Here is a 12,832-nt window from a genome sequence, read left to right on the forward strand (position 1 = left end):
ATGACAATTAGGATACTTGAAGCTTTACAATATCTGAAAACAGCCTTCAGTTTCGATGATCTGATATATCTAGAGCTTAGTACACAAGGTAGGAATGATAACAAATCAGTAGGGGGCAAAATTTTGAAACTGAATCAGAAGTAAACTTCACCTAGCAATGTACACCACTCAGATCTACTGAACTATACAGAAAGAAAAACTCGGTGTCGCGAGGTGTAGAGGTTGAGGAGGACAGTGGAGAAGCACACAGCTAACAGAGCCTTGACAGTCCCCTAGCATTGTGGTAGGACTTGTTGTTGAGCATCTTGGACATCTGACCTTTCATCTCCCGGCAAACTTTCTCCAGCTCCATCACCCTGTTCTGCATTCTTTGCAGGTTGAACTTTAGCTCTTCCTTCTCGTCCAGTGGCTTTGGAGAAGCCCTCTTGTGCTCCACTGGCACGGCACATTTAACTCTTCTTAGCTTCTGATCTGTGCCATGCCTATCATCCACATTAGTCCTAATCTGGAGCTTGGATTGCTGCGAGGCCAGTGCTTGCACTGCAATCCCTGGTGGGATCCTCCTGTTCTTTGCAAGGTCTTTGCAGGCCTCGAGCGTGAGCTTCTCGTAGTTCAGGCATCGACACAGCCTCGTTCGCTCCTCGATAGAGAGTGTTGGATGTGACTGAGGCAAGATCAAACCAAATCAGCAATGACCGAAGGCAGATATGTGATCATGATCATGAAAGCATTCAGGTCAGCTAGTAATGATAAGAAATGAATTCATGTCAGAAATCTGCTGACTTCATATATAGCTGATCACTTGCAAACAGAAATATAGGATTGGGTTGTCATCAAGCACCAGATAGAACAGGATTGAATTGTGCCTCTGAAGATGTGGTACAGAAAAGATCAATCTGCCAGAACTTATTTGAGCTAGAAATGAAACAAAAATGTAAAGATCAAAAGGGAATTTTTTTTCCAACCTCCTACCAATTTATCCAAATGAATGAAGAACTACATTTCTTGAGAACACATTGCAGAGCTCACAGAAACATCAATGATTAAGCAGTTCCTTTCTTGCTTCTAGTAGTACTCTGTAACAAAGATTTAGAGAATTTGCAGAAGTTCTTGTACTCTTTATGTTCACCCAAACGACTGCCTATCTCTACATGCAATCAAACTGTAATCCAAGAAAAGAATTAACCGTAAAGGTGTTCGATGGTTTACCTCAAGATAGATGTCTAAGGCTCTGTAGACCCCATCGAAGCAGTCTCTAGCAGAGTCTGGGAGGCTCTCAGCCAGTCCAAGAAACTTAGAGACCTTCAAGCTCTGGTCAGGGGAGATCTCGCCCAAGTACTTGTCAATTAGCCTTCCAACCTTCTTCATCCTCTGCAGGGATGAAGCATTGCTCTCCTCAGCACCCACAAAGATCCTGACCAATCTCACCACCAGATTCACATCATAGGCACCATTATTGTGACCGGAGACCAAGAGATCATCCAAGGTGGCTTGGTCGAGCATGAGGCCCATCAACATCTCCAGTTTTTGCCTGCACTCCCTGCTGAGTCCCAAGCCAGAGACCACTCTCAGAACCCAGAAGAGTCCTCTGCAAGAAAAGGCTGTTCTTCCCATCAGTGCCACTCCATAGACTGCAGTGTCCGCGAGACCACCGTACTCTTCCTTGCCCTGCCCATGATTTCCACCACCACCACCACAAAAGCTTGGCTTTTGGCCTGCAGCTTTTAGGTAATACAAGAGAAACCTGGTCAAGATGAGGTTCCTGTTGTCGGTGCCATAGGCTCCGAGGGCCTTCATCATCTTCTCTATGATGGTGGGGGACAGATTGGTGAGATCGTCGAACCACCACTCCCTACCGAAACAAGGCTTGCTGGCCTCGGAAGTCTTGGTGGATGAAGAGCGCATTAGGCCGGAGGTCTCGGGCGACGAGGAGGAAGAGGAGGAGGAAAGGCAGAGTGTCGCGGACGTAAGCGGCGTCCCTGAATTGGCCGAGATCTTCTCGAGGAGAGAGGAGATGAGCTTGTAGACCAGGCCGGAGGAATCAGCGGTGGGGAACAAGGTCTCGCAGCTCTTCAAGGCCGTCAAGATCTCGCTCCACGTCCAGTAGAACAGGCCTTCCAAGAACGTCTCCGACTGCCTCAACAGATTGCAGGCGGCGACCTCCTCGGTCATCTCAAGAAGAATAGCAGAGCAGTGGAGGACACAAACGTTGGCTGGGCTCATCGCGATGCTCCCGCCGTTGTAGCAGAATCTTGACACCAACTCGAACCCATCCGGGCCGCCGGGGAACTCCATCATCTTGAGCGCCGCCCAGCCTTTGCCTTGGCTTCTCTTGCGCTCCTGCTTCACCATCTTCTTCATCCTCCCCGAGAACGAGCAGATGGTCTTCTGCATTAGAGCCAAGACACAACAAGATTCAGATTTCTTGAAACGATTCATCACATGGGAGGAGGGTGTTAAAGATCGAACACCTCGTGGAGGAGGAAAGTGTGCTGCCCATCGACAAGGACCTTGAGATCACAGAGCTCATGCATGGCTCCTGGACGCCAAGAAAGATGGGACGAAAGACACTAGGGGAGGAGGAGGAGGAGGAGGAGGAGGAGGAGGAGATGGAAAGCTCACAAAGAGGAGGTTTAAGGATAGGGTGACTCCTTCTCACTCTACAGTTTCTTGATGGTTGTCTGTGTTTGTCTCTTCATGAATGCATGTAAGAGAAGTAGAAATGATAAGGTTCTCATCAAACCCACTCACATAAACGGGAGTCTTTCCAAGTGTTTTCTTCTTGTAAGTGGGGAATTGCATGGGTTTTGTCTGCAGCTGGTGACAGACTCAGGAAACCAAGAAGCTGTATTTGCTCTAGTGTAATCGAACAGGCTTGTCACCATTAGGGTTTTAGGGCAGCCTTTGGGTTGGAGTGAAAGGCTTTGAGGCTGCATGATGGAATTGAATCCAGGGGATGATTACCAGGTGGAGGAAATGGACCATCATAAGGAGGGCAGCACCATCAGGACACCTCCTCATGCACACAAGTGAGGAAGAACCAAGTAGGGGCTGTGCCTTTGGTTTTTGAATGGAGGAGGAGGACAAATGGAGAAATGGTTGGCTTCTGAGGTTTTTGGGTGTGAGAGAGGAGGACAAAGGATTCCCTCGTCTCTCTTGGCATGGAGTGAGAGCTACTAAAAAAGTGGGAGGTCCAACATCATCCATGCATGTTTCTCCAAGCCTCATGCATGGCTGGCCAAGCAATTCAGGGTGACAACAGTCTCATCTTTTCCAGCCAAGATGATTAACCTGGGTTAATTAGGGCAGAACAGGCAAGGAAGAACCCTAGGTATCACTCAAAGACAAGTGTCTGCAGATTAAAAGATGAAATCCAGAGGTGACCAGTATGACCTTGGTACTGCTTATCTATATGTATATTATTTGGTGATGCAACCAAGACCTTTTCTCCTAATGTGACCACCAAGAACATCCAAGTGCTTACTGTTAAGAAAACCCCAATAGGGAGTAGGATTTAGGCTGCAGGTTTGTAGGATAACTCATACTGAGAAGTTTCAGACTTTGTAGTGTATAATAATCAACATGTAAGTATTTGTTATTGCACTAATCCAAATTTATGCTACTTGTATTGAAGTAGATAGAACATGGAAGTAGCTCCTCTACTACATGTTTCTTGTGATGGCTATAAAAAGATGAAGATTCCACCCTTTAATTTGAGGAACTACATAGGACTTGTTGATGTGAACAATGTGAAACAACAGCCCAAGTTTTTGAAGGAGACATTGAGACAAGTTTGGAGTCCAAAGGAAGCTTTTGGCATTGATTTTAATGCCAATGCCTGGCAAAATATCCTATAAAACTATATTATTTGTCCAAATTATATGGCTAAGAGTTTGTCAAACCTGATTTTTATGTAGTGGGAATAATATGAGTCAAGAAATCTTAAAACTCCAAAGGCCTCAGAAAGAATTCCATAAGCAAATACTTGTAGCTATGAGTTGTGTTCACTAATTAGTTCTTCACTATAGTCATTTGATAAACACTAATCAGTTCCTAACAATAAACAAATGTTATCTTTTGGTTACAAATGATAAACATATTGCTTTATAAGCCTAATATTCATCAATTATTATAGTCATTTGATCACTAATGATGGAATGGCTACATTATTGTGGAGCCTATCCTACAAGAATAGGTGATAGGAGTCCCCCACTGTACATATAATCATATTGTTTTCAATTGAAAGAGGACAACTTGTTGGCATTGATATGATAAAACAATATGTTGTATGAATTGCACAAAAGAAAACATACACTTTGTTGTTTTCATTAGAAACAAATAAAAATGACTGTTTTATTTTATTGTTTGTGTTCCTTAAATTACTTCAAGTATTTAACACATTGGTTTGATTGATTATTGTATCATATTTTATTCAGCTTTAAAAGCCAATTAGTATTATGTTTGAATTATAATGAGGTTTTTGATCTTGTCAATCAACACTTAAATAATTACATGAAGAAGAGTTAAATGTTGGCCAAATTAACTTTATTTTTTTTTTACCTGAGCACACAAAATTGTTAAGCATTATGAACACTTATGTATCTATATATATATTATTATAACTCATGACAAGTAAGAATGTTAGTAAAATAATTCATGTATTGAATATATAATGAAATATAAAATTATCTTTAGTTGTGATTGTCAGAAAACAATTGATGTCTTCTATTCTATGTTTTATACAAACTTCATAGATGCATATACATTAATGCATAGTCATAAACCTAGTCATAGGCTAGACAAAAAAAAAACATTAATTCATTATATAAGGTGTGAATTATATATACAATACACATTAAGATAATTTATTTTAATGAAATAAATTACTGGATGTCAGTCATAAATCATTTTTGTAATTGTTGTATAACCTACGCTTCGTAGAAAAAAATAAAAGAAAGAAGGTTGTCTTGGATCTGTTTAATTATAATGATCCTCAAATCTTGTATAACTAATGTTCATGTTATTAATGTTTCATAGAAAAAAAAAAATATAAGAAAGAAATTATTGATAGCTTAACTTCTAGTATTTCTTGTATGGTCAATATTTTGGGACATTTAGAACCAAATCAGAATGTTCTTGATTTAAAGAATACTCTTTTCTATGCTCACTATAAATAAGGACCTTTTCTTGGATGCTCAGACTAATTTGAGCATCAAAATAATTTTACCCATCATGTAAGTAAAATTAAGACCATTAAGAAATTTTCTTAAAAGAATCATCTAACGGATCTCGAAAAATTGATCGATTAACTCCATAACGATTATCAATTTCGAAATTAACAATTCTAGGATGTACAGTATATTCACTTATAGATTTTTATACTCTCCTCTCCTATTCCTAAATGTACTTAAAAAAAAAAAGAAAAATCATGTATTGTGACTCAAGTAACATCCTATATCAGACAAACACTAAGGAAACAAATTAGTAGTTACTAAAAATAAGGTTGGACTTTAATTGGGTTTTAGATTGATTCTAATAAAAAACAAGAAAGCAGTCTTAGATTTTTACTTGTTAATCAAACCAATGAGCCAGCTTAGAGACCTATCAATTGGTTTCCTGCCTACCATGCATGAAAAGCACTCCATAAGCAGCAGAGAATTCCAGAATCCTGACGCTTCCTTCAGTAGCAGTTGTACTCAACATAGCAAGCCAGCAGATGCAGCTGCAGCTGCACCAATAGATTTAAGGACCTGAAATGTTCCCCCAAACTGCGATGCATGCCATGAGAATAACGCAACAGTGATCACCTTACTGTAGCTTAGCAGTGGCCAACCCTCTGTCTCTCCTCTTCCTGGTGTGTGTGTGTGTGTGTGTGTTCATGTGAGATGTGAGTCTTGAAGGTGTGTGTAGCATAAGTTTTGAAGTCTGAGACCGGGAAAAAGGAACAGGGAGACTGCATGCTTGAGTCAGGTCAAGAAATGGATGTTTATGGTTTGCATGCAACTGGTTACGTCCTTCCTCTTTTGCAGAGGCCTTGGAAGTTGGCCATGGACGTCGGAGTCGTAGGACCCATGAACATGTGTGTGACAGTGCAAGGATCTCGCCAGCTACGTTTCAAATAATTGGCAAGACAAGAAGACCAGCCTCCCACAAATTAAGAAGCTCAGAAAACCTAATACTGAATCCTAATCCAACAGTCTCACAGAGAGAGAGAGAGTAATCACATTATGTCATCTGAATTTGCTTCTCCATTTTACCATATCAAAAGTCTATAGTTTGATAATGTTTGCAATAATAGTGATTTCAGAAGAGTCCATTTTATGTGATCATAACCATTCATTATATAAGATAACCTAATATTATAGTTTGAATTATGCTGCTTCAGTTTGGAACTATTATTCTTGCTGCTGTAAAGGTGAATTGGACATAAGAAACCTTTGAAACATCGGATGCACAGTTCATCTATGAAGAGTAATTCAGATGTGATTTGGAGATCTCGAATTGGCAGAAAGAGCATCTTACAACAGTCCTTCGAAATACTATATGCAGACAATCCAAACATGCACTGTCTGCAAAAGCAAAGCAATTCCCCTCTAAATTGTTGTCCTCCTTGCGTGATTCCTTCCATCTAAAATTGTCGCATTTCCATGCACTAATTTCCACACAAAAATTAAAACAGTTATTGTTTTCCATCTCTAATTTATCACGTCTTCAAGAAGTAGATAAAGTGATATAGAAAGTTGCAGAAGAAGAGAAGATACATACAAGTTAATGGTTCTTTCCCCATGAAAAACCATATATCTGTTTCCAAACCACATAATATGTGTACTCTTCATGCATAATATATGTGTATGAGGAGATAATTCTATGGGATATTGTAACTCATCTAATGAGGTCAATCACCGGAGAACATGATCGATGGGTCGTCGTTCTCTGCAGCGCAAGTTCGAGCTCTTCCTCACGTGAACACACAGTTACCACTGCAACGAGAGGAATGATCGATAGGAATGGCATATGTGGTGGCCCCTGTGTTGGATCTTTGCCGCGCATTGCATGCGGATCACTGTGCGGGAGAACAGGGATTGTGTACGTGAAGTTTAACCTGTGCTGCTGCAACCAACCAGTCTCTGACCAACGCATTGTTGGTTTCTCTTGGATTTTTTACTCTGGTTTCAGTAAGTAAAGCCGATCATTTTCTGGCCGGAGGCCTGCGCACTGCCTTCTCTCTAGGCTTGTTGTTCAGTCTGTCACATGTTATACAGCAGTCGTTGAACACAATGTGAGCTTGTTAGGGTTGTTGTCGAGTTGAGTCTGAGAAGAAGTAGAAGTGCATGCAGCTTCATGGGATACACGATTAAGATATGTATATTTCTGCATGGGGGTGGATGAGTTCTTCGGTAGAATGTGCCATTTCTTCTTTAGTGACTTGGTTTAAGTGTTCTTGAGTGCAGTTAACTCATCTCCACTATCCTTGGGGTTCAATCATCTCTATTCATCATGAGAGAGAGAGAGAGGTATATCACATGTTTCAGCTATGATCAGATGTCACAAGATATGATCAGTAAGCCACATCACCTGTTACAGATCATATTGTATGTTCTTCTTTTGGTTTTACAGCTGCTTCATGTAGTTGCTGCATGGATGTGATGAATGGTTGATCTGATTCAACCATTGGGACAGTGCTCGATACTAATGTGAAAGAAATAACCACATTAGTCAGACATCAACGAGAAATTATGATAATGCAGCATTGGAAAAAGCTAAAATATTGGGTATTAGTTTGTTGGTTTCTTGTGTGAAGTTCTTGACCAAAAGTTCATTTAGGATCCATATGTGTAGTGCCTGTAAATGAAATGAGTTGGATCCTTCAACTACAAGTAAGTTGTGGAAAGAATCCAGCAGTGAGTAGATTTCTCAGATTGTGAAATAGATGTTGAAATCATTTTAATTTCCTACAAGTTTGCAACATGATAGTGCATTAGCAAAGTGTTTTACTAACAGTTAGTCCTAATCTATTCACACAAAAGCAACATCTGTACTGTCCATATTCTACTTGTACATTTTGGAAGAACAACACACTCTTTTTCTTCCGTTGTAGGTCGAGCTTTATGAAGACTACGAACAGATAGTGCTACTCACAGTTCCTTTTTGTAGCAGTGAGCAATATAGAATCTCTGTTCTGATTCTGCCAAAATGCAAGTCTGACTATGAATCATTGAATTTTTTGTGAGAAGTTCTTGTCAGAGAGCAAGTGTTGATCCACTAGTATTTATCTCATCACTAAATTAGGGGACATTTGTTCATCCACTTGTCGCTGTTAAGCTTCAGAATCCACCCACCTTTCTTTCTCTCTCTCTCCCTCTCTCTCTGTCGCTCTCTCTTTCTCGATCCAGATGACAGCTTCAGAAAACCGCCACCTTTCTTTTGTACAAGAAGAGTACAGTATTTTGTACAACTCCACCTTTGCAAGTTAATGGATCTTTCTTTCTGCCTTTCTTGCTTTGAAACCGTGGCCTCTTGCAATTAAATGGCCTCTGGTACAACTCTACCTGCTTGGAATGTCGTCTTCCTTTCGTTTTGCTTGGTTCGACCCAACTGTCTTAGAAACAGTCGAACAAAGCGGTCTTGGTCTGCAAATACTATTCTACATTTGTGATGATGCCAATAGTACCCAACAGACGCTTCACCGAGATATGGATAGGTGCAGTCAAACGCTCCCTTCGTTTCTGCTTGGCAAAGCTTGTTCCTGCGACAGTTCACGGACCGACCATCGACAAGCTTTTGAGTACAGACAGTCCACTAATAGGGCACTGAAGCATGCAGGAAGAGGGAAGACAATGGTAAGTATATCTGCGGAGGGAGCTCACTTTCCCTATCTTACAGTGTACAGACCACAGAAGTCGAGTGCAGGTGTTGTATCTCTTCTTGTCGGCGTCTCAAACTCCATGGATGAAGCAAACAATGCATCTGACAGTGAACGATGTCGCTGAGAATGAAGCTGACATTGATACATTGGTGAAGGTAATGAAGCTCTCTGTTCCTTCCTGTGATCTGGTGAAGCTTCTCCTGCTACAAGTATAGCAGTATTTACCTAAAAGATTAATACTCTTTAGCAAGAAGTTTGTCATATCAGCTCAGGTAAATAAGGTCTTATACCTGTTCGATCAAACTTTTCTGTAGCAATTTTACATAAGTCTTACTAATTATTATACATTTTATAAGCTGGTTCAGTTTTGAACACTTCAACAATTTTAACATTGAGATGATATATCTAACAGTTATGAAACCTGAATCAGATTAATAAAAATGGAGCAATTAGACCGTAAGGATATCAAAAATCTTGGTTAAATGGGTCAAACAAAATCAAGTACTAAAAAAAATTAATCCACCATCATCCCTAATCATTTTTAATATATTATATCATCAGATCAAATTATAAGCATTTCAAGTTGGATCCAAATTAGACTTGACAATATGGGATAGAGGTTGCTATGTACTCGAATTAGATCAGATTCTGTAAAACATAGAATCACAGAAGAATGAAGATGCAACACAATACTCACAGGAGTTTCCAAGATTTCTTATGGGTAGGAAGACTGTTTACCTGATTCACAATCATTCATAGAAATTAATATCAGATTCATGTAAATGTCAAAGGCTTGTTAACATATTTTGTGAAGAAACAGAAGGCTAAACGGCAATAACTAGTTCGTGCATCTGTGACTAGAATACCTTCAATTGTTATCAACCTAGATCCATCCAAATAAGACAGATTTAAGATCCAGCTAACACAGAAAAGCTGTAGAGATTTTAAGTTATTTTTACTGTGAAATGTATCTATCAACCAATCTGTTCATCATTTTTAAGATGAGTCAAAAGGCTCTGAAGTCACAAGTTTATCATCTCAATAAATTTCAATGGTTGACATACTGTCACACTCTCAACAAATTGCATTATCAAGATTGAATAAGAGGCATATATAATCCCCATGGCCATATTGAAAAACGATGTGTGAAATTGACAAGATAGGTTGTAATTTCCAGAGGTCTAACAATCTAGTTACAGTATCAGAGAACATATCAGAAGTACAACTTAGTTAAACACAGAGGGATTTGTTGTTACACTGCTGACTTGGACCTCAAGCACCTGCAACCTATGCTCTAAGACATCAAGCTTCTCATTCAATGCAGCCAGCTTGCCCTTTGTTGTAGCCTCTGGAAAAGCATAAGAATGAAATCATGAAGAATCAAAACACATGCATGGGTGCATTAATGAAAAAATGAGTTATTCTCATTAGATTTAAATAGCCTAGACTCTCTAATTAGGCCCAACACATTCATCATAGCCATGTGTGTTTTCGGTTTTCTATCTACGGATGTTTCTCATGATATCAAAAAAGTATTTGTAGAATGCCATGCACCAAAGACACCAGCCAGTCCAAGTATTGGAAGCAGCAAAAGATGTCATGCTTACAACTGATGCATATGGATGAAGAACAAAGATATAATCATCGAAAAGGGGAGTAAATTTAACAAGTTATATCCATGGGAAACCTCCTGCAATATTGAGTACTCATATCACAGCTTCAGATGAGGTAATAGCTTTCCTCAATCAAAGGATGCAGATGTCTAGCAATTGAGTACTTTTATGTCCAAAAAAATGCTTGTAAGTGAGATTTATGTCCACTCAAAGGGCATATTGATTTTTTTAAAATTTAAAATTTTAAAAAATATTTTCATTTACATTCAATGGCATATATGATGCTCACACATGAGCTCGAATTTGAAACTCATCACTTGTGCAATAATACACTAACCAATCCGAATGTCTCAACAGAGACAAAAGACATTGATTTAGCATAAGGTGAAAAGTATGAAATTCTTGAAATGCAAGAAAGAATTAATCTGCCTCCTTCCAAGCATGTCTTAGTTTCTAATATCTCTATGGTGATGGATTCCTCTGTTACAAAGAATCCAGAATTGGCAAACCATCTACCACATCTACATTGATGCCAATCAGACAATAATTTGTTAAGAACTCAATACACTTAATTCCAAATGAATTTAAATCCTTGGTAGGAATGCAATCCTATCCATTTTTGTGTAGTCATCTCAAATTGCCACTATGCTGCCACCTAGCAACTTATTACTTATCCAAAATCTCCCACGACATATAAAAATGTGGAAAATGTCTAGGGCAAGAAATACAAACTAAGCTAAAAGGACATCTAAGGTAATTTAATAGATATACATCATTAGCCTTGGCCTTGAGAACATAATAACATATAAATGTACAACATAACTTATAGACCTACAAAAGCAGAAACAAATTTATGTGACTGTAATTACATTGTTTTAGAAAACTAGAATAGTTTATTAAGATAACCTATTCTTGACCAAAATTATTGAACAAATGGAAATTTAATGTTGCCAAAAATTAACCAAATTTATTTTTATTATAGTTTTAGATAGTATGTTATAGCACTAAAAAAACACTCTGCCATATCATGACTTGCTGCCGCTCAACATCACCATTTAAGCTTGAGCGTGTCATGCTAGATCTTTGCTCCATGCTTCCATGGAATAGGTGTTTAAATTTTATCCAATTATATATATATATATATATATATATATATATATATATATATATATATACAACTTCTAATTAGATATTTAAGCAGCTGCTCTTCTGAACTTTATTGTTGCTTTATGAAAGTTAAATTTTCTGCAAACAGAGAAAAAAAATAAAAGTTGATTCTCCTACTATTCATTCCTGTACATAATCTAGAAAACAGCTACATCAAATCATCGGCAGTGCACAGCCAAAGTTGGACTTCAGGGGTCCGGCTAATGGATTCAGACTTGTCCTCAGGAGTTTACATCCTACAAGAGCCTTCTGCATTTCTATTCTAGTTCTAGTGAGCATTACAAAGATCAAAAGAAAGAGACTTAATCCAAGCTTCCTCAACTTCACTAAATTTCTTCCCATTTATTCTACTATTTAGAGGTAACCATATTGTCCTTTCATCTTATTTTGATCATCTACAAGGTGACAATTCCCAAGCTTTTGCGAGCATCCTAACTTCAACCATTTTCCCTCTTTTTCTTTCTTTGCTTGCTTGACAATTGGCCAAAGACAGAAGGATTACAAGACCTAGATCCTAAAGTATGCGGCATTAGCGATAATATCAGCATCTCAAAACAAATCCAACAAAAAGACGATGAATTGACCACGCCCTGAACCCAATAAATTGAAGAATAAATCCGCCGACAGTACCATTTCCGAATCCCCCCATCTTCCAACACCTGGATCCGCATCGTCTCGGGGTCACGATTCCCATATCAGAGGATAGACTTCACTTGGTATCTCACGATCGAGAGGTTAATCTTGATCAGATCCCAAGCACAACCACCTAATTTGCATCAAAGCGAAACGAGAGAGAGAGAGAGAGAGAGAGACGGACCGAATTGGAGGAGGAAGTCAAAGAGGCGGCGAATGTTTAGGGAGATGTTGGCGATGAACTCGCGGTTCTCCCAGTCGGCCTGGACGGCGATCCCCACGTTCACCGCGTTCGTCATCCCTCCCGCCCTCGCCATTCGATCTGAATCCGATCTGATCACAACAAACCAAACGAGGAGGAGGAAGGAGACCAGCAAGCAGCAGCAGCAGATCAGCAGTAGCAGCTGCCTGTAATGAAGGATGAGAGATAGAGAAGTTGGTGAATATATTTATCATTATAAATTTTGGTGATCCTCAAATCATTTTATAAATCCAAATTAGTTTATTTAAACCAATATTTAACTGACAACAGCTAACGAAGCAATAATATATT

General features: G+C 39.1%; 2 protein-coding genes across 2 annotated transcripts; both read right to left on the minus strand.

Annotated features, from left to right (window-relative positions):
- On the minus strand, positions 1-3,149 carry LOC135648487 (BTB/POZ domain-containing protein At1g50280-like). Its single transcript, XM_065166233.1, has 3 exons — positions 2,472-3,149; positions 1,210-2,388; positions 1-664 (listed from the first exon to the last, which is right to left on the minus strand). The coding sequence occupies exons 1-3, from the start codon at positions 2,532-2,534 to the stop codon at positions 251-253; spliced, it is 1,656 nt and encodes a 551-aa protein (XP_065022305.1). The 5' UTR covers positions 2,535-3,149; the 3' UTR covers positions 1-250.
- A 6,813-nt stretch (positions 3,150-9,962) lies between these two features.
- Positions 9,963-12,705, minus strand: LOC135649321 (protein BRICK1-like). The gene is made up of 2 exons (XM_065167561.1): positions 12,464-12,705; positions 9,963-10,214 (listed from the first exon to the last, which is right to left on the minus strand). The coding sequence occupies exons 1-2, from the start codon at positions 12,594-12,596 to the stop codon at positions 10,093-10,095; spliced, it is 255 nt and encodes an 84-aa protein (XP_065023633.1). The 5' UTR covers positions 12,597-12,705; the 3' UTR covers positions 9,963-10,092.
- Positions 12,706-12,832: the final 127 nt, after the last annotated feature.

The sequence above is a fragment of the Musa acuminata genome, chromosome BXJ3-9, assembly GCF_036884655.1.
Source record: "Musa acuminata AAA Group cultivar baxijiao chromosome BXJ3-9, Cavendish_Baxijiao_AAA, whole genome shotgun sequence".
In the NCBI taxonomy this organism is placed as follows: Eukaryota; Viridiplantae; Streptophyta; class Magnoliopsida; order Zingiberales; family Musaceae; genus Musa; species Musa acuminata.

What these genes read in the sequence shown, in the direction of transcription:
- LOC135648487 (XM_065166233.1), bottom strand. Translation starts at nt 2,534, where the DNA reads ATGCATGAGCTCTGTGATCTCAAGGTCCTTGTCGATGGGCAGCACACT. An exon ending in ACACTTTCCTCCTCCACGAG is followed by an intron (nt 2,389 to 2,471) that starts GTGTTCGATCTT and finishes GCTCTAATGCAG; the next exon opens with AAGACCATCTGCTCGTTCTC. An exon ending in CCTTAGACATCTATCTTGAG is followed by an intron (nt 665 to 1,209) that starts GTAAACCATCGA and finishes ATCTTGCCTCAG; the next exon opens with TCACATCCAACACTCTCTAT.
- LOC135649321 (XM_065167561.1), bottom strand. Translation starts at nt 12,596, where the DNA reads ATGGCGAGGGCGGGAGGGATGACGAACGCGGTGAACGTGGGGATCGCC. An exon ending in TGACTTCCTCCTCCAATTCG is followed by an intron (nt 10,215 to 12,463) that starts GTCCGTCTCTCT and finishes ATGCTTTTCCAG; the next exon opens with AGGCTACAACAAAGGGCAAG.